This window comes from Carcharhinus amblyrhynchos, unplaced genomic scaffold (genome assembly GCF_965287045.1).
Source record: "Carcharhinus amblyrhynchos unplaced genomic scaffold, sCarAmb.v2.hapA scaffold_68, whole genome shotgun sequence".
NCBI lineage: Eukaryota > Metazoa > Chordata > Chondrichthyes > Carcharhiniformes > Carcharhinidae > Carcharhinus > Carcharhinus amblyrhynchos.
The window spans coordinates 914,806-939,008 of NW_027649808.1; the positions used below are offsets into that span (position 1 = coordinate 914,806).

General features: G+C 47.7%; 1 protein-coding gene across 1 annotated transcript in view; it reads left to right on the forward strand.

Annotated features, from left to right (window-relative positions):
* LOC145337733 (NACHT, LRR and PYD domains-containing protein 3-like) overlaps window positions 1-24,203 on the forward strand; it is a 53,221-nt gene that overhangs the window by 14,931 nt on the left and 14,087 nt on the right. Inside the window, 5 exon segments of the mRNA XM_080182572.1 lie at window positions 2,663-2,829; window positions 10,948-11,119; window positions 11,222-11,287; window positions 13,207-14,944; window positions 18,777-18,863. Coding sequence (XP_080038698.1) covers window positions 2,663-2,829; window positions 10,948-11,119; window positions 11,222-11,287; window positions 13,207-14,944; window positions 18,777-18,863 — 2,230 coding nt within the window.

Genomic DNA, 24,203 nt, shown 5'->3' on the forward strand with positions numbered 1-24,203 from the left:
CAGTGAATTAGGGAATAACATGCCAGACATCTCCAGGAATCTAATGATGAATCAGAGATGAGGTTCATTCCAGTGTTTTAAACAAAGTCGGTGAGGCATTTTTCTCAGATTCATTATAGAGGTTTGAGACTTGTTGGTGAAGCCAGTATTTATTACCCATCTTATCTTCCCTTGAAAGGTGGTGATGAACTGCTGCTGACTTGAACCTTTGCAGTCCATGTGGTGCAGGTAGATCCACAGTATATTAGGAAGGGAGTCCTGGGATTTTGAAAGAAGTGGGATATCAGTCCAAGTCAGGAACTTTCATGTGATCATGTTCCCATACATATGCCACCCTGCTGGGGGTAAAGGTCATGGGCTTGGAAGTTGCAATAGTTTGCCAATCAAGCATGTTGTTTTGTCGTTAATAATGTTGAGTTTATTGCATGTGAATGGAGCTGGTTTCTTCTGGGCAAGAGATGAATATTCCATCACTTTACTGATTGTGCATTTTAAACAGTGAACAGGCTTTGGGGAATTGGGAAATGAGAAATATCTGCTGTAGAATTCCCAGCCTCTTACCTGTCCTTATAGCCACAGAATTTATATTGTTTATCAAGTTCAGTTTTGTCTCAATGGTAACCCAGGGAATATGGTCAGTGGAAGATTCAGTGATGGTAATTCTGTTGAAGGCCATGGGGAGATGATTAGATTCTCTGTTGGCAGTGCTCGTTGTGTGGCAGTTGTCTGGTGTTAGTGTTACCTGCCACTTATCTGTCCATGCCTGGATACAGTCTTGTTCCTGTTGTATAGGGACAGATAGCTCAATTGTACAGCACCTCACTCCCTTAGCCACCAATGCATAAGAACATAAGAAATAGGAGCAGGTTTAGGCCATCTAGCCCCTCGAGCCTGCCCCGCCATTCAATAAGATCATGGCTGATCTGAAGTGGATCAGTTCCACTTTCCCGCCCTCTCCCCATAACCCTTAATTCCTCTGTCTATCAGAAACCTATCTACCCGTGACTTAAACATATTCAATGAGGTAGCCTCCACCACTTCAATGGGCAGAGAATTCCAGAGGTTCACCACCCTCTGAGAGAAGAAGTTCCTCCTCAACTCCGTTCTAGACTGAACACCACCCCCCCCCCCCTCCTTATTTTCAGGCTGTGCCCTCTTGTTCTGGTTTCCTTTTTAAGTGGAAAGTATCTCTCTACCTCTATCCTATCTAGCCCCTTCATATTCTTATATGTCTCTATAGATCACCCCTCAGCCTTCTAAACTCCAACGAGTACAGGCCCAATCTACTCAATCTCTCCTCAGAAGTGAACCCCTCATTTCCGGTATCAACCTGGTGAACCTTCTCTGTACTCCCTCCAAGGCCAAAATATCCTTTTGCAAATAAAGGGACCAACACTGCACACAGTACTCCAGCTGCGGCTTCACCAGTACCCTGTACAGTTGCAGCAAGACCTCCCTGCTTTTATATTCAATCCCCCTCGCTATAAAGGCCAGCATCCCATTCGCCTTCCTGATCACCTGCTGCACCTGCAGACTGGGTTTTTGCGATTCATGCACAAACCCCCAGGTCCCTCTGCACACTAACATGTTGTAATTTTTCACCATTTAAATAATAATCCATTTTAATACTATTTCTTCCAAAGTGGATAACCTCACACTTGGCAACATTATGCTCCATCTGCCAGGCCCTCGCCCACTCACTTAGCCTATCCAAATCTCTCTGCAGACTCTGTGTCCTCCACACAATTTGCTTTTCCACTTATCTTTGTGTCTTCAGCAACCTTTGTTACCCGACACTCAGTCATCTATATAAATCCTCATCTATATAAATGGTAAATAGCTGAGGCCCCAGCACCGATCTCTGCGGCACTCCACTAGTCACCAACTGCCAATCAGAAAAAACACCCATTTATTCCAACTCTCTGCTTCCTATTAGACAACCAATCCTCAATCCACGCTAACACCTTACCCCCAACTCCGTGCACCTTAATCTTCTGCAGCAACCTTTTGTGAGGCACCTTATCGAACGTCTTCTGGAAATCTAAAAACACCACATCCACCTGTTCCCCTCTGTCTACAGCACTAGTCACATCTTCATAAAAAAATCCAGTAAATTCGTCAAACACGACTTCCCCTTCATGAATCCGTGCTGTGTCTGCTTGATCGAACCATTCCTTTCCAGTGCAATATATCCAATATATGCACAGTGACAGTAATATGTATCATTCACAGGAGGAACTGCAGCAACTCACCAAAGCTCCTTCAACATTTCCCAATCCATGATCTCTGTCACCCTTGAGGGACAAGGGCAGCAGATATATGGGAAGGCCACTATCTGCAAGTTTCCCTCCAATGGCAGTTCAGGAAAGAAAACAAATTCAGGCCTTACCAACAACTCCCACATCCAGTGAATAATTAAACAAAAACGTTGGTTTTATATTTGGAATTGATAGCCTCTTTTAACAATGGATCTTTATGGATTTGGGGCTAAGTTTGTTACAGGGGTACGGTCAGATATACTTTCACTGAATGTTTCTGTGTTCCCAGAAGGTGTTTGATAATACGGTTCACAGGGGGTTTCAGTTGCTTCTTGTAAAGTGAAGTGTAACAACATGGATAGAAACTCATTGACAAGTTTCATTTTCTCCATTTGTGTTCACAGATCCAAACCCCACAATCCCTGAGTTCCTGACAAACTGTGATGAATATCAACTGTTCAAATTGACAAAATTCTACCGGGACAGACTAGAGCAGGCGATGGAAGGAGGAGTGGATGGAATCAGCTTATCCTTAACATACGAGAGGATTTTCACTGGACAAGAACATGGGGTAAGTGGGAGGGACACAGAATGAATTATTTCAATCAGTGCAGGACTTTCAGGATATATTGACAAATGATGGTAAAAGAACAGGTTCTGTCCAGATAATCTTCGAGTATACAAGGAATCACAAGCTGCACTGATAATGGAGTTATTGACGAATAATATTCCTGTCTGTAAGTCTACACCAGACCCAGGTACCCCGCCCGGGGACAGGAGCTCGGCTGCACTCGCCCCCCCCGGGGACAGGAGCTCGGCTGCACTCGCCCCCCCCCGGGGACAGGAGCTCAGCTGCACTCGCCCCCCCCGGGGACAGGAGCTCGGCTGCACTCGCCCCCCCCGGGGACAGGAGCTCGGCTGCACTCACCCCCCCCGGGGACAGGAGCTCGGCTGGACTCCCCCCCCCCCCGGGGACAGGAGCTCGGCTGCACTCGCCCCCCCCGGGGACAGGAGCTCGGCTGGACTCACCCCCCCTGGGGACAGGAGCTCGGCTGCACTCGCCCCGGGGACAGGAGCTCGGCTGGACTCGCCCCCCCCGGGGACAGGGGCTCGGCTGCACTCGCCCCCCCCGGGGACAGGAGCTCGGCTGCACTCGCCCCCCCCGGGGACAGGAGCTCGGCTGCACTCGCCCCGGGGACAGGAGCTCGGCTGGACTCGCCCCCCCCGGGGACAGGGGCTCGGCTGGACTCGCCCCCCCTGGGGACAGGGGCTCGGCTGCACTCACCCCCCCCGGGGACAGGAGCTCGGCTGGACTCGCCCCCCCTGGGGACAGGGGCTCGGCTGCACTCGCCCCCCCCGGGGACAGGAGCTCGGCTGCACTCGCCCCCCCCGGGGACAGGAGCTCGGCTGCACTCACCCCCCCCGGGGACAGGAGCTCGGCTGGACTCACCCCCCCCCGGGGACAGGAGCTCGGCTGCACTCGCCCCCCCCGGGGACAGGAGCTCGGCTGCACTCACCCCCCCCGGGGACAGGAGCTCGGCTGGACTCACCCCCCCCCGGGGACAGGAGCTCGGCTGCACTCACCCCCCCCGGGGACAGGAGCTCGGCTGGACTCACCCCCCCCCCGGGGACAGGAGCTCGGCTGGACTCGCCCCCCCCGGGGACAGGAGCTCGGCTGCACTCGCCCCCCCCGGGGACAGGAGCTCGGCTGCACTCGCCCCCCCCGGGGACAGGAGCTCGGCTGCACTCGCCCCCCCCGGGGACAGGAGCTCGGCTGCACTCGCCCCCCCCGGGGACAGGAGCTCGGCTGCACTCGCCCCCCCCGGGGACAGGAGCTCGGCTGCACTCACCCCGGGGACAGGAGCTCGGCTGCACTCGCCCCGCCCGGGGACAGGAGCTCGGTTGCACTCGCCCCCCCCGGGGACAGGAGCTCGGCTGCACTCACCCCCCCTGGGGACAGGAGCTCGGCTGCACTCGCCCCCCCCGGGGACAGGAGCTCGGCTGCACTCACCCCCCCCCGGGGACAGGAGCTCGGCTGCACTCGCCCTGGGGACAGGAGCTCGGCTGCACTCGCCCCCCCCCCCGGGGACAGGAGCTCGGCTGCACTCGCCCCCCCCCGGGGACAGGAGCTCGGCTGCACTCGCCCCCCCCCGGGGACAGGGGCTCGGCTGCACTCACCCCCCCCGGGGACAGGGGCTCGGCTGCACTCGCCCCCCCCCGGGGACAGGAGCTCGGCTGCACTCGCCCCCCCCCGGGGACAGGGGCTCGGCTGCACTCACCCCCCCCGGGGACAGGGGCTCGGCTGCACTCGCCCCCCCCGGGGACAGGAGCTCAGCTGCACTCGCCCCCCCCGGGGACAGGAGCTCGGCTGCACTCGCCCCCCCCCGGGGACAGGAGCTCGGCTGCACTCGCCCCGGGGACAGGAGCTCGGCTGCACTCGCCCCCCCCGGGGACAGGAGCTCAGCTGCACTCGCCCCCCCCCGGGGACAGGAGCTCGGCTGCACTCGCCCCCCCCGGGGACAGGAGCTCAGCTGCACTCACCCCCCCCCGGGGACAGGAGCTCGGCTGCACTCGCCCCCCCCCGGGGACAGGAGCTCGGCTGCACTCGCCCCCCCCGGGGACAGGAGCTCGGCTGGACTCGCCCCCCCCGGGGACAGGAGCTCGGCTGCACTCGCCCCCCCCGGGGACAGGAGCTCGGCTGCACTCGCCCCCCCCGGGGACAGGAGCTCGGCTGCACTCACCCCCCCCGGGGACAGGAGCTCGGTTGCACTCGCCCCCCCCGGGGACAGGAGCTCGGCTGCACTCGCCCCCCCCGGGGACAGGAGCTCGGTTGCTCTCGCCCCCCCCGGGGACAGGAGCTCGGCTGCACTCGCCCCCCCCGGGGACAGGAGCTCGGTTGCACTCGCCCCCCCCGGGGACAGGAGCTCGGTTGCACTCGCCCCCCCCGGGGACAGGAGCTCAGCTGCACTCGCCCCCCCCGGGGACAGGAGCTCGGTTGCACTCGCCCCCCCCCGGGGACAGGAGCTCGGCTGCACTCACCCCCCCCGGGGACAGGAGCTCGGCTGCACTCGCCCCCCCCGGGGACAGGAGCTCGGCTGGACTCGCCCCCCCCCGGGGACAGGGGCTCGGCTGCACTCGCCCCCCCCGGGGACCGGAGCTCGGCTGCACTCGCCCCCCCCCGGGGACAGGAGCTCGGCTGCACTCGCCCCCCCCCGGGGACAGGGGCTCGGCTGCACTCGCCCCCCCCGGGGACCGGAGCTCGGCTGCACTCGCCCCCCCCCGGGGACAGGAGCTCGGCTGGACTCACCCCCCCCCGGGGACAGGGGCTCGGCTGCACTCGCCCCCCCCCGGGGACAGGGGCTCGGCTGCACTCGCCCCCCCCCGGGGACAGGAGCTCGGCTGCACTCGCCCCCCCCCGGGGACAGGAGCTCGGCTGCACTCACCCCCCCCCGGGGACAGGGGCTCGGCTGCACTCGCCCCCCCCCCCGGGGACAGGAGCTCGGTTGCACTCGCCCCCCCCGGGGACAGGGGCTTGGTTGCACTCGCCCCCCCCGGGGACAGGAGCTCGGCTGCACTCGCCCCCCCCGGGGACAGGAGCTCGGCTGCACTCACCCCCCCCCGGGGACAGGAGCTCGGTTGCACTCGCCCCCCCCGGGGACAGGAGCTCGGCTGCACTCGCCCTGCCGATTATTGGGAGATTGCTGGATACACAAACTGGAGATCTGGTCTCAAAATCCAGAAATCCGCTCGGTGCTTGTGTAAACCAGTGTTAAAGGAGCCCTTATGAGATCGGAGCTTTAAAACACCATGGAACATGCTTTGACATTAATTTTCAATTTTCGTCAAAGGCCCTTTCTGAAGTCATAGAGATTTTCAGCATGTAAACAGGCCCTTCGGCCCAGCTTATCCATGCTGCCCCATTTTTAACCCCAAAGCTAGTTCCAATTGCCCCGTTTGTCCCATATCCCTCCATACCCATCTCGTGTAACTCCCAATGACTTTTAAAATACAAAGTTGTATCCACCTCTACTACTACTTCTGGAAGCTTGTTCCAGACACACACCATCCTCTGGACCCCTTTGTATCTCTCCCCTCTCACCTTAAACTATGCGCTCTAGTTTAATCTCCTCTACCTTTTGGAAATGATGTTGACTATCTCGCTGATCTGTGCCCCTCATTATTTTATAGACCTCTATAAGATCACCTCTCAGCCTTCTATGCCCCACAGGAAAAAAACTCCCAGTCTATCCAGCCGCTCCTTACAACTTGATCCATCAAGTCCAAGTAGCGTCCTAGTAAATATTTTCTGCACTCTTTCTAGTTTAATAATATACTTCCTATAATAGGGTGACTAGAACGGGATACGTTATCCCAAGTGTGGCCTTATCAATGTCTTGTACAACTTGAAGACATCCCAACTCCTGTATTCAATGTTCTGACTAATGAAACCAAGCATGCCGAATGCCTTCTTCACCACTCTGTCCACTTTCAAGGAGCTATGAACTTGTGCCTCTAGATCTCTTTGTTCTGTAACTCTCCCCAATGCCCTATCATTAACTGATTAAGTCCTGTCCTGGTTCAATCTACCAAAATGCATCACCTTACATTTATCTAAATTAAACTCCATCTGCCATTTGTCAGCCCACTGGCTGTTACAATGCTAGATAACTGTCTTCACTGTCTGCCATGCCACCAATCTTGATGTCATCTGCAAACTTACTAACCATGCTGACTAAATTCTCATCCAAATCATTAATATGAATGACACATAACAGTACACCCAGCACTGATCCCTGAGGCACATCACAAGTCACAGGCTTCCAGTTTGAAAAACAACCTCTGTCTTCTGTCATCAAGCCAATTTTGGATCCATTTAGATACCTCACCGTGGATCCCGTTAGATTTAACCTTATGCAGCAACCTACCATGCAATACCTTGTCAAAGACCTTACTAAAGTCCATGCAGACAACATCAACTGCACTCCCCTATCTACCTCCTTGGTTACCCCTTCAAGAAACTCAATCAAATTTGAGAGACATGATTTTCCACTCACAAAACCATGCTGCCTGTCCTCTATCAGTCATTGCGTCTCTAAATGTCTGTAGAATCTGTCTTTCAAAATACCTTCCAACAACTTACTCACTACCGATGTGAGGTTCACCGGCCTATAGTTCCCAGGCTCTTTCCCTGCAACCCTTCTTAAACAAAGGCACAGCATTTGCCACCCTTCAATCTTCAGGCATCTTACCTGTGATTTTAGCTGAGGAAACCTGCTGTCCTGACTCAAGCTGGCCTGTTTGTGGATCCACAAATGTGTTTGACTACTCACTGCCCTCTGAAATGGTCTAGAAAAAGAGGCAAAACAGCTTAATTTCTCCAATCAAGGATGTCTTGGCAGCACGATTACTGACTGAACTATCCAGGCTGAACTTGTGGCGATTCACTTGTTTATGACAGTGTTGGTAAGACTCAGTGTACTGTCTGTGTTGGAGATGAAGAACCTTCTTCAAACTGAGGAGTGGGTGTGGTGTTGTGTGATGCTATGTCCCTGTGAAATGTGACAGATTATCAGGTGCAGCATTGCTTATCACCTCAATCTATTCAATAATAACATCACACATCCATCACTCCACCATTATAATCAAACCAGAGGCCTAACCCTGGCTCAATGAGTTGTGTAGATGAGTGTTATGATGGCCATAAAGGACATGGGAGATGGTCATTAAATCTCCTATTGGCTTTTTAAAGTACAAACTTTCTGTTTGAGCGGAGGCTTTAGCCGGACTGCTGGTTCTGGGATACAGACTTGCTGTAAGTTGTGATTGCTGCTCTTCCTTTTGATTTTCAATAAATGGTTTCTGGTGATGGGGAAGTGGATTTGGAGGCTTTCTGCATTGGTGATGAGGACTCGCCTCTGCAGACGACTGCCATTCATCAAGTAGCTTCAGTAATGAAAAGGAAATATGTTTGTTTTTGTGAAACCTGAGCCCTATGATAAGAGTGTACAGAGAGCATGCATTACTAATTTCATGTTAGCAACATTGAAGGAGATGAAAAACAAATGTAATATTGTTGAGAGCATGCAAGGCCCTGACATTCATTATGATTTAAAAAGTTTGACCTTGCTGCATGTTCCTGACTTAAACTATTGATGAACTAGTAGAGCGAGGGAAAAACCTCCATGACCCGAATCCCTCTGTTATACTCCAGAGATACCACTTCAACGTGGCTGAGAAATCTGTAGGGAACCTATCACCCAATTCCTGTCTGGATGATGAAAATTAGCAGAACATTTGTGAAATCTTGCTGCCTCAAGATGAATTGTGGTGATATAGATTGGTCTGCAGCATCAATAATCTAACTAGACCAAAAGAAGCTGTTGGTATAACTCAGTCTGGATTCACAACAAATAATTCCAATAACCTAATGTGTGAATAAAGCAGACGAGGTGCTCAGGAACTACAAGGGGCATCAGGCAGCAAAGTCATCCAACTGGGGAGATTGTCATTGTGTAAACAGTCTTTAATAGAGAGGGTTTGTGTAAACCAGGTGTTAAAGGACCCTTTGTGAGATCGAAACTTTAAAAGACCATCAACGAAAGGCAGTGATGACCCGAAGAGTGTTGGGGAACATATGCCAGAGAGTTGCGGATGCCAGACAATAAATTATTACAAGTACAGCCAAAGGGCACAGCCAAGGTGAAATTACAGGAATCGGTAAAACGTGTGCTGCCTAGTGAAGAAACCATGGCCAATACCTGACCGTACCATGCTGCTATTCCTTCTTCCAGAGTCAGAGATATACAAGGGAATCACATCACCACAACAAAGGCTGCCCTCATCATTATAGAATTACTGGGAAATGGCTAACCCCAAAGAACAAAAACAGGAACAGGCCTTTCGACCCTCCGAGCCTGCACCGACCATGCTGCCCGACTTAACTAATTCCGTCTATGGTTCCAGGGAACCATATCCCTCCGTTCCCATCCTATTCATGTATTTGTCAAGATGTCCCTTAAAGTCACTATCGTATCTGCTTCCACTACCTTCCCCGGCAGTGAGTTCCAGGTACCCACCACCCTCTGTTAAAAAACTTGCCTTGTACATCTCCTTTAAACCTTGCCCCTCGCACCGTAAACCTGTGCTCCCTAGTAACTGACTCTTCACCCTGGGAAAAAAAGCTTCTGATGATCCACTCAGTTCATGCTCCTCATAATCTTGTAAACTTCTATCAGATCATCACTCCAGTGAGAAGAAAGTTTCTCCAACCTTTCCTCATAGCTAATGTCCTTCACACCAGGGAACATCCTGGTAAATCTTTTCTGAACCCTCTCCAAAACCTCCATATCCTTCTGGTAGTGTGGCGACCAGAATTTAACACAATATTCCAGCTAAGGTTCTATAACATGACTTGCCAATTTTTAGACTCAGTGCCCCAGGCGGTAAAGGCCAGTGTGCCGTATGCTGCCTTGATTACCTTCTCCATCTGCATTGCCACTTTCAGTGACCTGTGTACCTGTGCACTCAGATCCCTTTGCCTATCAATACTCCGAAGGGTTCTGCCATTTACTGTGTATTTCCTTTCAGTATTAGACATCAAAAACACATTACCTCTCACTTGTCCAATTTAAACTCCATCCGCCACCTCTCCGCCCAAGTCTCCAACCGATCTATATCCTGCTGTATTCTCTGATGTTCCTCATCGCTATCCACAAATCCATCAACCTTTGTCTCGTCAGCAAACTTCCCAATCAAACCAGTTACATTTTCCCCCAAATCATTTATATAATATGTAGCAAAGTTCCCAGCACTGATCTCTGACTACCGCCAGTTGTCACAGCCCTCCTTTCAGAAAGGTACCCTTCCACTGCTAATCCTCTGTCTTTGACCGAGCCAGTTTTGTATCCACCTTGCCAGCTCACCTCTGATCCCATGCATCTTCACCTTCTGCACCAGTCTGCCATGAGGGACCTTGTCAAAGGCCTTACTGAAGCCCATAGAGACAACATCCACTGCCCTATCCTCATCAATCATCTTCGTCACTTCCTCAAAAAACTCGATCTAGTTAGTGAGACACGGCCTCCCCTTCACAAGTACGTCCACTTATTTCCAAGTGGGAATAAATCCTGTTTTGAAGATTCCTGTCCAGTAATTTCCCTAGCACTGCTGGACATCATAATGGATAGCCATAATGGGCATTTGATACATCCTTAGCTGGTCTCCGTTACAGGAGAACAGATGCACAAACAAGCTAACCTGCACATCTTTGGACTGTGGGAGGAATCCGGAGCATCTGGAGGAAACCCACACAGACATTAGGAGAATGTGCAAACTCCACACAGACAGTGACCTAAGCCAGGAATCGAATACAGGTCCCTGGAGCTGTGAAACAGCAGTGCTAACCACTGTGTCAATGTGCCGTCCCATCGCGTTGGACACTGAAGGACAGACAACTAATCACATGATTTCTAGTTCAGTTGATTCACATTTGTTTATTGTTAATGATTGGAATGAGATTTTAAGAGAATTTTCAGCCCATGTTTATTATGGATCAGGACCTGTCCCAGTGACTGATTTCTGAGCTGAAAACAACTGGGAAATCCCATCACTGAGCAGATCCTTTCCTTCTCATTCTCAGTGTTTATCTTTCACTCTGTGTCTCATTATTCTTCATTATTATTCTTCATAGAAAGTCACTGAGCTCGTGGATAAGGGAAACCGGGCGGACAGTTCCAAACTTCTCCTCAGTCTGGTGATGGGAAAAGGATCTCGGGCTCGAAGGGTGATGTGGGAATCCTTTGTGAGAATGCGTCACGGAGTCCCAAAGCTGGATAAAATACTGAAAGAAATACAGGAGCTTGGTACGGTAAATCACAGTGAATTCAATTTCCCATTTAAACACTGCCGATATCACTGTAATATTACACAGAGCTGTTTCCATGGAAGTTCATTTATTTAAACAGGTGCTGATTCGTTTGATTATATGGACATCGCACATGGTTTATCTGAATTACCCAGTAACCTGAAAGGTAAGAGAGAAAATGGAGATAATAAACTATTTCACTTCTGAGAATCTGAATGATTGGAGCCTTTTTTAAGAGATTGTGAAAATCTGGGATAGTGAAAATTAAAGACTGTGGAAATTGGGTAGAGCATGATTCGGTTTTATCATTAATACTCAACCATACATAGTTTCAAATTACAATTCATATCATCTCTCCTTTTTTTCCCAAAATTATGTGATTAATGCATCTTTTCACTTAATCCAGCTGTTAATTGCTATTAATTCTGAAGTCTTGTACACACCCAGTCGAAACCCGGTACTGTGTGAATCTCAGTACAGAGTTCCTGTGTGTCTGGATGTTCTAACTAACAGAAAGAAAAGATTGGGGGTAAATGGGTGTTTTTTTTCTGGTTGGCGATCAATGACTAGTGTGCCTCAGGGTTGAGACTGCAATTGTTTATGATTTACAGTGATGATTTTGAGTTGTATGTCAAAATTGGCAGATGACACAAGGGTGAGTAGCAGAGAAAAGTGTGCAGAGGCTGATGAAAGTCTACAATGTAATATAGATAGTGTAAGTGAGTGGGCGAGGCTCTGGCAAATGGAGTACAATATTGATAAATGTGAGGTCACCCATTTTGGTAGGAATAACAGTAAAATGGATTATTATTTAAATGGTAAACAATTGCAGCATGCTGCTGTGCAGAGGGACCTGGGTGTCACTGTGCAAGAACTCAAATGTAATTTTGTCCTTCATTGATAGACGGATGGAGTTTAAAAACAGGGAGGCTATGTTGCAGCTGCACCAGGTGCTGGTAGGTTCACACCTGGAGTACTGTGTATAGATTTGGTTTCCTTCCTAGATAAAGATATACTGACACGAGAGGGGGCACCGTCAGCTCTGTGCCAGAGATCAGTGCGGAGCTGTATAAATTATTACAATGTGCATTTGAATCTGCTTAAAAGTCACTAGCAAGCCCAGCACTGAAATTTCCAGGCCCGTTAGCCTCTCGCCCTGTCACCACCTCACGTCAGGAGTTGTTCACTCCAACGGGATTTTGTAGGGAGCTGGCGAACAGACCCCACTGGAGTGAAGGGGATGACATCGAAGCCCCTAGGAGGGTGGAGGTGGCTGGGGTACCCTGGGCATTGCCAGCCTGGGCCCCTGGCACTGCCAAAGGGGCAGAGTCCTAATGTCCAGGACACCTTGGCACTGTCTACTGGGTATTGAGCAGTGCCAAGAGTTCAGGGCCTAATGGGGATCTGGCCTGTGGGAGTGAGGGTGGGGAGTCCCGCTTCCACTCTGCATTCTGGCTGAGTGACAGAGGGAGGGAGGGACAGCGATTGGGGCTGGCCATCAGGGTGGGGAGAGGGGACCAGCCTGCTGGGGGGTGTGAAACCTATGTCGGGGTGGGGGGTTGGGTCAGGACTGTGTGGGGGTGGAGGGTAATGATGGCCTGGGTGTGTTCATGGGGCTAACGACCAGGGTGCCGGCAGTGTGGGGTCACTATGCATGTGCCGATCTTTGTGCTGACACATCGCACACACAGTGGCCACTCAGCGCGATGCTGCCGGTCTCTCCAACCGGAATAGGCTCCATTCACTGATCTTCCATCTGATTCACACTCGTCCACTCTGCTGTGCACAGATTGTGGGAGATTCATTCTGAAACTCCCGCTGAAAAGTCCAGCATGATTTACTCCAGTTTTTACACACATTCGACATTTAGATTCCTGTTTGGGAGAATCACCCCCAACACGTTATAGAAATATTGGAATTAAATGACAATCTGAAACGTTGTGGAAATTAATCATTGTCAAATGAGGTTTTCAATAACTCAATTTTATATCCTACTCAAACCTTGACTGACTGTAAAATAAATCCCTCAAATCAGCAAAGACAGTGTCTTAATGCAACTAACATTTCTCTCTGTTCTGATTGAAGATCTCCAGCAGAAACACAAGGAGACACTCCGGGTACAAACTGAAACTCTGAGAGTGAACACTATCCTCATAAAGGAGAAGGTTAAGATTTTCCAGCTGGTTGATCGATATGCTGAGCTAACGGTTATTTCCAATGTTCGAGATCGGACACTTGTCGAACATGAACTGCTGGCAAGAGGCCGAGATCATGAAGAATGGAGAGAGAAACATCTCCGGAGAGAACTGGAAAAAATACGAACTGATCAATTGTTCCAGAGCAGCTTTTCCCAGAGAAAATCCGAATCTGGGAATTCAGCAGCAGTGAGCGGAGTCCCGGGAATCGGAAAAACAACAATGGTACAAAAGATTGTTTATGACTGGGCCACTGGGAAAATATACCCACACTTTCAATTTGTCTTCAGTTTTAAATTCCGGGATTTGAACACTATTAACTGTAGAATAAACCTGAGGAATCTGATACTGTTCTTCTATCCTTACCTTGGGAATATTCTGGGAGAGCTCTGGAAGAACCCAGAGGGATTGCTGTTTATATTCGATGGTTTGGATGAATTCAAGGACACGATTGATTTTGCCGACAATCGGAGAAATACAGACCCTCAGTCCATGTGCACAGATCCTGAATGCTGGTGTGAAGTGTCTGACATTGTGTACAGTTTAATACAGCACAAGCTGCTCCCAGGATGTTCAGTGCTACTGACCAGCCGTCCCACTGCATTACATTTATTAGAAAAGGCTGAGATCAGTGTCTGGGCTGAAATCCTGGGATTTGTTGGTGATGAACGGAAGGAATATTTCAACAAGTTTTTTGAAGATCAGACGGTGGCAGCAGCTGTTTTCAAACACGTGGAGGAGAACGAGATCCTGTACACCATGTGTTACAACCCTTCCTACTGCTGGATCCTCGCTCTGTCACTGGGTCCCTTCTTTACACAAAGAGACAGGAAACAGCAGCAAGTTCCCAAGACCATCACCCAACTATATTCCTACTATATTTACAACATTCTGAAAAACCATAGCCGAGAGATTGAAAACCCCCGTGATGTGTTACTGAAGCTTGGTGAGATGGCCTACACAGGAGTCTCCAAGAAGAAGATTGTGTTTGGAAATGCAGATTTGATTGAGTACAATCTACAACCTTCCCAGTTCCTGTCTGGGTTCCTGATGGAACTTTTAGAGAGAGATGATTCTGTCCAGAGTGTGGTTTACACATTCCCACATCTCACCATCCAAGAGTTTGTAGCTGCACTCACACAATTCCTGACTCCAGATCCCGGGGAGATCGGGAAACTCCTCAGTGAAGCTCACAGTGAGGAAGATGGGCGATTTGAGATATTTCTCCGTTTTGTTGCTGGTCTCTCCTCCCCACAGTCAGCTCGACCCCTGGAGGAGTTTCTGGGTCCATTTCTTCATCAAACAACCTGCTGAGTGATTGACTGGGTGAAGGAGAAGGTTGAAGGACAGATTGGAGACACAGAGACTGAAACTGGGAAAAGGAACCTCCTGAACACATTCCACTACCTGTTTGAGTCTCAGAATAAAGCACTGGCTGAGAATACAGTGGGATCTGTGAAAACACTTTCATTTAGTGGATTACGACTGACCCCGATTGACTGTGCAGTCTTGTCTCATGTCATTGGACTCTGTGATACAATAAAACACCTCGATCTACAGCAATGCCACATTCAGTGTGAAGGGATCCAGCGGCTGGGACCCGTTCTGCACAAGTGTCAGGAGTTGAGGTAACTGTTTGTTTGGTCTCATGGCGCATAGTTTCATTGTTGAAAAACCATTTCCTTTGTTCTAATAAAACAGAGACATGTTCAGTTAAGGAAGTCGAGAGAGAAACAATGTCCAATGGTCACAGAGAAAGTGTGGGAGAATGGTGTAAAGTAATAATGTTCATTTCAGAGCAGCTGCAGACATGATGGGCCGATTGGCCTCATTCTGAACCTGTAATAAATCGATGATTCTCTGATAAAACTACATCTTTTCAAGAAAGCGGATTCTCGTGGGTAAATAGCCATGGGCAGTAAATGTTGGCAAAACCAGCGATGATCACATTCCTTGAGTGAATGAAAGCATTATTGGGATACATTTTAAATAATTAGAGGTGTAAAGGCCTCCCTACAAAATTTAAAAATAAATATTTCACTCTCCCAACAAAAACCATCTGATTCTGTATGATGCTAGAAAAAAAATTGTTTCTGTGTTCAGTACAGATTACAGTTTGTAGCTAATTATTATCAGGATTATTTTCCTGTACTCTGCCTCTCTTATGTATTATAGTTGGTGTGTGTTATATCGGACAGTGTCCCTTTATAATTCATGTGATCACCGGTGACATCAGTCAGGGTTGAAGTGGAAGTTCAGTCTTGTATTAAACTTTACAGTGGGCAGTTATGTAAAAACCTCCCTGTTCGGTTACAGCAGCCCACCAGTTTTCTCTCTCACTGCAGCCTCATAAAACCTGAACCACTCACTGTGTTTAAAAATAGTTTTTTTCACACTGTATTTGCATCTTTTGCAAATCAATTTAAATTGTGTTGTTGATCCTTATCCAAACAGCAAATGTTGATTTGCTACCTGCTCTGTCCAGCACCATCACTATTTTGAACATTTCAAATCTCCTCTTAGCATTCTTCCTTCCAAGGAGAACAACCTCTCCAGTCAATCCTCGTGACTTAAGTTTCACATTCTTGTAGCCAATCTTGTAAACATCTTCAGCACTCTCTCCAATGTGTTCTAAGCCTTCCTAAAGTATGACACTGTGCAGTGAGATCTTTTTTCAGATTTGGCACAGCCTCCTTGCTCTTGTATTCGATGCCCCTATTGACAATGTTATGATCCCAGCTGATGTCTGGACAGTCAGGTCTAAGAGCAGAACACCGGCTTAGTAAATCGTGACTTTTATTTATTGTTTAGAAATGTAGATGAACAGAATAACAAGGCAGTCGATTAACTTTTAACAAAAGACTAAAACCTTTGTTAAGAAAAAACTACAGTGCCCCACTACTTCACCCATCTAACTTCACAGTTGTCTGCAGATCTGTAGGGATGACACGATTTATAGAATAGATCTTATGCTTTAATGTTCTCAGTAAGTACACAGTCAGTGTAAACCAACAAGCCACTCGTGTTCAGCTACCCCATCTCTGAAACCAAGTGACAGATGCCGCCCAAAGTAACTGCAGTGGATTCTTCATCAAATCCCCCCAAATGTTTGTAACAATGTGAGAAAACTCGTCTCACTGGGACTCTTCCCTCCGCTCTAGAAACTTCACTCCAGGGGAAAAACAGCCTTTGGAATCCTTTCCCAACCAACACTTCCTCTCAGATGCCTTCACCAAGGATCCCCCTCCCATATTTCAATGTTTCCTTTCAGTATTCCTCCATACTCAGCCAGGCCAGCAGTACACAGCTCCTCTTGGCTGTATGAAGGTGTCACCAACTTTAGGATTATATCAGATGTCTGGATACTCGTGAGCAAACTTTACCATGTCCGCATTTAGCAGCTCTGTCTGTAACTGGGAGCCTCTCTCTGCTCCTCTCTTTAACTTCAGGAGCAGTAGCTTGTTCAGATTCAGGTTTTATTGTCACTTTGACTTCTATCTTCCTGACACTCCTCTTTTCCTTCTTGGTTTCTGACGGTGATTTATCTTTTGGGTTCTGCTTTCTGAATCCCTGCATTGCCCTGCCTCTCCTGGCAGCCTCTGTAAACACCGTCTTGCTTCTTGGGTTAACTGGTTACAACTGAAACTCAGTGTTTCTATCATTCACTGTGGGTCTCTGAATATAAACAACCATTTTCTTAACCTCTATAACTCTTACAGTATCGTAACCCTTAAATTAAAATGCAGGGACAGTTTAAAGTGAAACCAGGCAGGCAGCTTTGATTAACATGAAGTGAAATTAAAGTTTTGGCCCTTTCTGAGCTCACAAGCACAGAAACACAAATTAAACTTAAACTCAGGGATTATTATCTGATACCCACAAACATAAACTATTTCATAACAGTAAAGCCCAAGATTCTGTATTCTTTATTAACTACCTACACTTACCCTGCTAACAGCAATGATCGATGTACATATACGTCCAGTCCCTCTGATCCTGCAATCCGTTAACAATTCTACCGATTATTTTATATTGCTTCCTCATGTACATGTTTCCTGAAAGTATCACCTCACACGTCTCTGCATTGAACTTAATCTGCCACCGATCTGTACACTCCACCATGGTCTGTTTTTCAGTCCCAAGCTCTCCTCCTCACAGTTTCCGATGCCTCAAAGATTTCTGTGATCAACAAACTTTGAAATTTTCCCCAAGACTGTAAACACCGAGATCACTCATATATATCAGGGAAAAGCAGGAATCCCAATACTGACCGCTAGGATTCTCCACTATAGACACCCTCCAGCCTGGAAAATATCCATTACTCTTTATTCACCCAATTTTGTATCCACATTAATACTTTCCCATTTATTTAATGAGCTTATGTCACAAGTCTGTTGTGTCACTGCATCAGATGATTTTTGAATATCCGTGTACACCACATCAACAGCAGAACCATCATTGACCCTTTCAGTTGCTTCCTCCAATTCACAGCAATATAAAGCCAGTGGCAAACAGCATGTTTTGTTTACCAACCAATGAATTTAGTTTTCCTCTGTGTCACTATTAGATTCACCATTTCCCTTTTGAACTCAGTGTGGGCCGCCTCAGAGTAGTTAAATGATTAACTGACCCTCCGACAATCAGCTAAGTTTGACAGGACTGCTCCAGTCTGGAGCCACAGACTTGACTACATTAGATAGACCCACTCTTTTAGGTTGTGGTTACTGGCTCCTGGCCCTCCCTTCATCCACTCCAACAAACTGAGATAGATGATACAATGTCAATAGTTAAGTGGCACTAAGAGGGATCCACTCTCACAGCTTTACCATTTAACTCTCCGTAAAATCTACAATTCTCATAAAACCCTGGATTTCTGTAACAGCAGAAATGATTGGAATTTCCGGAAATGTAGCAGGGTCAGTGAGATTCAGGAGGGTAATTCTGATGATCAGGAAATGAGACCAGAATGTGGGACATGTTTAAAATTACTTTCTTGTTCACAGGATATGGGCATCTCCTCCCCCAGGGGCCATTAGCAGTGGGAAATAAATGCTGGTCTAGCCATCGGCACCCATATCTCATGGACAATTAAACAAAATATACATTTTGAGAGATGTAGAAGTGGATTCCCCCAGTAGGCAAACCAGTGAGAGTGAATTGTTCATCATTTTTCAATGCTGACTGTTGCCTTTTCCATTCAACAGAAAGGGTTTGATATTATTTATTATTGTCACATTTATTAGTGCCCAAGCTTACCGTACATAGAGAAGGAAAGGAAAGAGTCCAGAATGTAGTGTTACAGTCACAGCTAGGGTGTAGAGAAAGATCAACTTGGGTGAGGTATCGTAACTTAAATCAGTTCACCATTGGTGCTAAGTTTCTGACACAAAAATAGATCCAGCTATTTCTCCTGCTGAACATTAATCTGAATTTAATGTGTTTCTCACTTTCTCCATTCAGTCTGCGTGGCAATAAAGTTGGAGATTCAGGAGTGAAACTATTGTCTGCGGCTCTGAGGAATCCAGAATGTAAAATACAGAAACTGGAGTAAGTATCAGACTGTGTGAGATTGTGTTAATAATCAGTGAATGTCTAACACTGTAAATTATTATCAGTGTCAGTAATAGTGTCATTAATAACCATTCCACATCATTCCTGTCAGTATTTGTGTTAAACATCACGGATTCACTCTGATTCCTGAAATCTTTCTCTCTCTGATCTCCAGTTTGGAGAGTAACAGCCTCAGATATTCTCACCTCTGCTCTCAGTACAAACCAGTCAGTGATGTGTCTGAACCTCAGTTACAATAAACTGCGAGATTCAGGAGTGAAAGATTTAACTAATCATTTATAATTATTCTCAAAACCATTCATGAGAATAAAAAAGGTGGACAAAACAATTAAATGTTTATAGAATTACCAGATATGGCTGGTTACATGTTTAATTTAGTTTAATTTGTCATTCAGATTATAGATGTTTCTGTCTGTCAGCTTCTCAGTTTAATTAAACATAGAAAACTGCTGTATATTGGTAAGGCAGATTACAAACTACATGGAATTCTGATGAGTTTTATCCCGAGGGATCCACTCTCAAATTTATATTAAACGGAGCTTAAGGAGCTTCTTAAAAGAGAATGCAGAGATGGAGGTGGGGAGGGTTATGAAGAGAATTCCAGAGCTCACAGTCCAGCAGTTCAAGGCACAGCTCAGCTGGAAATGGCAATAATCCCAGTGCAGAATAGTCTGAATCATGTCCCTATTAATAATGGACATTGTTTTTAATAACATAAATAGCGATACTAAATATACCATTGCTATCAGTATTCCTGTTATTAAAAACACTGTCTGCTATTAGTAGATGTATAATAAGCTTAGGAGCAAAGTTGGAGACCATGAAATAAAAGAGACAAAGGCAGGCTGGATATGAAGTTATCTGAGTGTCGCTGAACAGAGACTGATAGCCAAGTTCCACACACATGAGGACGGTCTCAACAGGGATCTTGGGTTCATGTCGCACTATCTGTAACCCCCGTGACTTGCCTGGGTTTGCAAAACCTCACTTACTGTACTGTCTGGAGACAATACACATCTCTTTAACCTGTGCTCAATGCTCCTTCCACTCACATTGTCGGCCACTTTAGGACTTGAATAGCAGGTTAGGTGTAAAGATTTGCATTCTGATCAGTAATCTGTAAACTGTCTGTGCTGTTATATGCTCTGTCTGAGGCCAGAACTCTCTATTCGCCTGACGTACAGGGAAACCTCGAAAGCTTGTGAGTTTACTATCAAATAAATCAGTTGGACTAAAACCTGGTGTTGTCAGACTTCTTACTGTGTTTACCCCAGTCCAACCCCGGCATCTCCACATCATGACAGGAAGCAGGCAGGAGAGGTGAACTGTACCTTTTCATTTATAGGAAGCTGACAGTGGGCTTTCCCCAGCAACCAGTACTGTGTTACTACGATTCATTTTCTTTACATATATCATCAAATGAGAATTGGCTTTATCTAAAAATGAGATGTGAACCTGGTGAAGCTCCAGCACACGGCCACCAGACCACAGAGCGGATGTAGCATATGATAGACCGAGCTCCATCACACCAAAACCAATGGATCAGATTAGAGATTTCCTGTCTTACCGTATCCAGTCAGAAATAGAGTTAGACATGCCACAAATGTTGGACATGCCGTTTACATTACGCGACCCAGTGGCACAGTGGTTAACGCTGCTGCCTCACAACGCCAGGGACCAGGGTTCAATTCCAGCCTTGGGTGACATCATGTGTAGAGTTTGCACATTCTCCCAGTGTCTGTGCGGGTTTCCTCTGGGTGCTCCAATTTTCTCCCACTGTCCAGAGATCTGCAAGTTCGGTTGATTGGCTATGCTAAGTTGTCCTAAGTGTCTCAGGGTGTGTAGATGAGGGGAATTAATGGGCCATATATGTGGAGTTCCAGAGATAGGGTCTGGATATGATATTCTTTCAAAGAATTGGTGAAGACTCGATGAGCCAAAGGGCCTCCTACACTGTGGGAATTGTATGATTCTATAAACATTCCACAAGAATTCCATCATTACTGATGAGGGAACCCAGAGCATCAGTGCCACCTTCAGCCAGAAGTGCTGAGTAGAATGATTAATCTCAGCCTCCTCCTGAGGTCCCCAGCATTACAGATATCAATTTGATTCACTGTATGTGAGGTAAAGAAATGACTGAAGGCACTGTGTACTGTAAAATCTGTCAGCCTGGCAGTACCCCAGCAATGGTACTGAAGAATTGTGTTCCATAACTAGCCATTCCCCGAGCCAAACTGTTCCAGTACAGTTACAACACTGGATCTACCGGACAATGGGGAAAAAAGCAGGACAAATCCAATCTGGTGAATTACTACTCCATCAATCTGCTCTTGATCAACAGAAAATGTGGAATCCTTCCAATGCCTCATGATCATCACTGCAGGAGTTAGAACATAGAACGTAGAACATTACAGCGCAGAACAGGCCCTTCGGCCCACGATGTGGCGCCGACCAGTTAAAAAACAATGACCCTCTAACCTAAACCAATCCCTTTTCGTCCATAAACATATCCACGGATCTCTTAAATGCCCCCAAACTAGGCGCATTTACAGCGTTCCTCAGGGTGATGTCCGAAGCCCAACCACCTTCAATTGCTTTATCAATGACCTTCCTTCCATTATAAGGTCAGAGTGAGGATGCTCACTAATGATTGTACAATGTTCAGTACTGTTCACAATTCCTCAGATACTGAAGCAGTCCATGTCCATAAACAGCAAGACCTGAACAAAACACAAAATGCTGGAAAATCCCAGCATCCTGACAGCTTCTGTGGAGAGAGAACAGCGAACCCTTCGAGTCTGGATGACTCTTCAACAGATCTAATGTCTAAAGGTCTGAAGAACATTCAGGCTTAATCTGATAAATGGCAAGTAATGTTTCACTACACGAATGCCAGGGAAGGACCATCTCCAACAGAAGACAATCTAACCACATTCCCTTTACATTGAATGGCAGCACCATCACTGAATCCTCAACGGTCAACATCCTGAGTGGTGGGGCCGCACTGGGACCATTGAACAGACACTGAACTGTAAACACTGTGGCTCCAAGGGTAGATCACAGCCTGGGAATTCAGAGATGAGGAACTCACCTCCTGTCTTCCAAATTGTTGCCCAAGGCACAAGTCAGCAGTGTGATGGAATCTGCCCATCTTGCTGGATTGATGCAGCTTCAGAAACACTGAAGAAGCTCATCCAGGGAAAAGGAGCCACTGGATCAGCTGGCCATTCACCAAATTAAACATTGACTGTCTCTACCACTGACACACAGTGGCAGGATTTTACCACATACAAGGTGGAATGGAGCAGCTCACCAAGGTTCCTGAGACAGCATCATCCAAACAGGCACTATCCATCACTGAGATGGGCAAGGATATCAGAAGGATGGAACACCAACCAGCTTCAGATTTCTTTCCAAACCACACATCATTCTGACTTGGAATATATTGCTTTTCCTTCACTGATGTGGGATCAGAATCCCAGATGTCCCTTCCTAACGGTTTTACAAAGAACAACACAACACGGGAAACAGGCCCTTCGGCCCAACGAGCCCGCACTGCCATCTTAACAATGTATTTTTCCTACACCTCCCTTGACCCGTGTCTATGCTTATGGTACCCCCATTGGAAACCAGATTCAGGGGAGAATAGTGTAGGGACAATTTGTTACACCAATCAGCCTAAGAGCACATCTTTGGGGTGTGGGAGGAAACCAGAGCACCCGGAGAAAACCCACGCAAGCACGGGGAGAATGTGCAAACTCCCACAGACACCGGCCCAAATCCATGTGTCTGCACAGCTAGCAGTGATAGTCACCGAGCTGTTGTGGTGCCCATCTGCTGGTCCAGTTTGAAGCACACACACCGACATGAAGTACTAGGCCACTCTCGAAACATCCAAGAGCAGCCCACACACGACCCACCGTGTGAGTGCCTCTCGGTAGACAACAAGGTGGACCGACACCTGTGGAGTAAAAGAGACAAAACATCAACACGGAGCATTAGATTTCCAGGAACGTCCCGAGTCTCTGACCCTTATTTAAAACCGTCTCCTATAACCCTCCATCCCTGTTTCACTCATGTGCCTATCTAAGTAAACCTTAAACAAGTCCAGCGTGCCTGCCTCCACCACCTTACTTGGCAGTGCGTTTCATACCCCCACGACCCTCTGTGTGAAAAACCTCCCTCTAGCACCCAAATTATACCTCTCTCCCCTCACCCTAAGCTCGTGGCCCCTCGTGATATTTGTCTCCAATCTGGGAAAAAGCCTGTTAGATTTTGTACCAGATGCTGTGCAGAATTTAAGAAGATGGCTCACCACCACCTTCTCAAGGGCAATTGGGGATGGACTGTAAGTGTTTGTATTGCCCGTGACACCATCATCCCCTGAAATCATTAATAAAGACCAGCTCTACCCACTGAAGGGATGGGTAATTGTGCCTGTGTGTAACCCAAACACCGTCACAGAGGAGAGAGAAAACAGCTGCTACAGGACAAATTGTGTGACGATTGCACAGGCCAGAGGAATTCGAAAGATAGATCTGGTGGAACTATTCAATATACCCAGCGAGGGTCTCAATGTCCTGGTGTTGTTCTGTGTTCGATACAACCTGGAGTTAGAGTGGAGAAGCTTTGAACAAAGTGTGATGCAATACAATGTTGACCAGATGCTTCATGATGAGGAACCCCATGGACCACAGGCCAGGGACATGGGATATGTGTCAGGGAGGATGGAGATTCAGTAATACAGACATGTTTTCCATGGACCTTAACTCACACAGCCATTCAGTGTAATAAATCTTCCACCATCTCCAGCACTGTTACTGTTTCTGTGAATGTTTTATAATTTCCCTGGAGCCGTCACTACATGAAACAAAGACACTGGAATTGTATTGAGCTCATTCAGTGCTGTATTTCCCACCTCACATTCCCAGTGAACTGTTAAAGACCCAGTAATATGGTGAAGGATTTATTTAGTGGTGTTCCATCTCTGAATTTACTGGAAATACAAACACAACAAAGTGACCGGTAACAACAAAGTATAACCCTGTGAAACCCAAGAAAGCAAACCCACCATGACAACCACCCCCATCCCTGCACTTTCCCCTGAGCTACAGGTTGGATCTTTATCTCTCTCCTCTGGGAATTTCGATGACTGTGGCCTTTGTCCTCGGATTTCCTGAGTCCTGGAAGGATCCAGCCGACTGTGAATCCTCTGCTCAGATACTGGAGTTGTCTCCGTGATCACAGCTTCATGAGGTGTTTGTGTTACAGTCGGAGCAGAAGAGGACCCACTGCCCACACCAGGGGCATCCT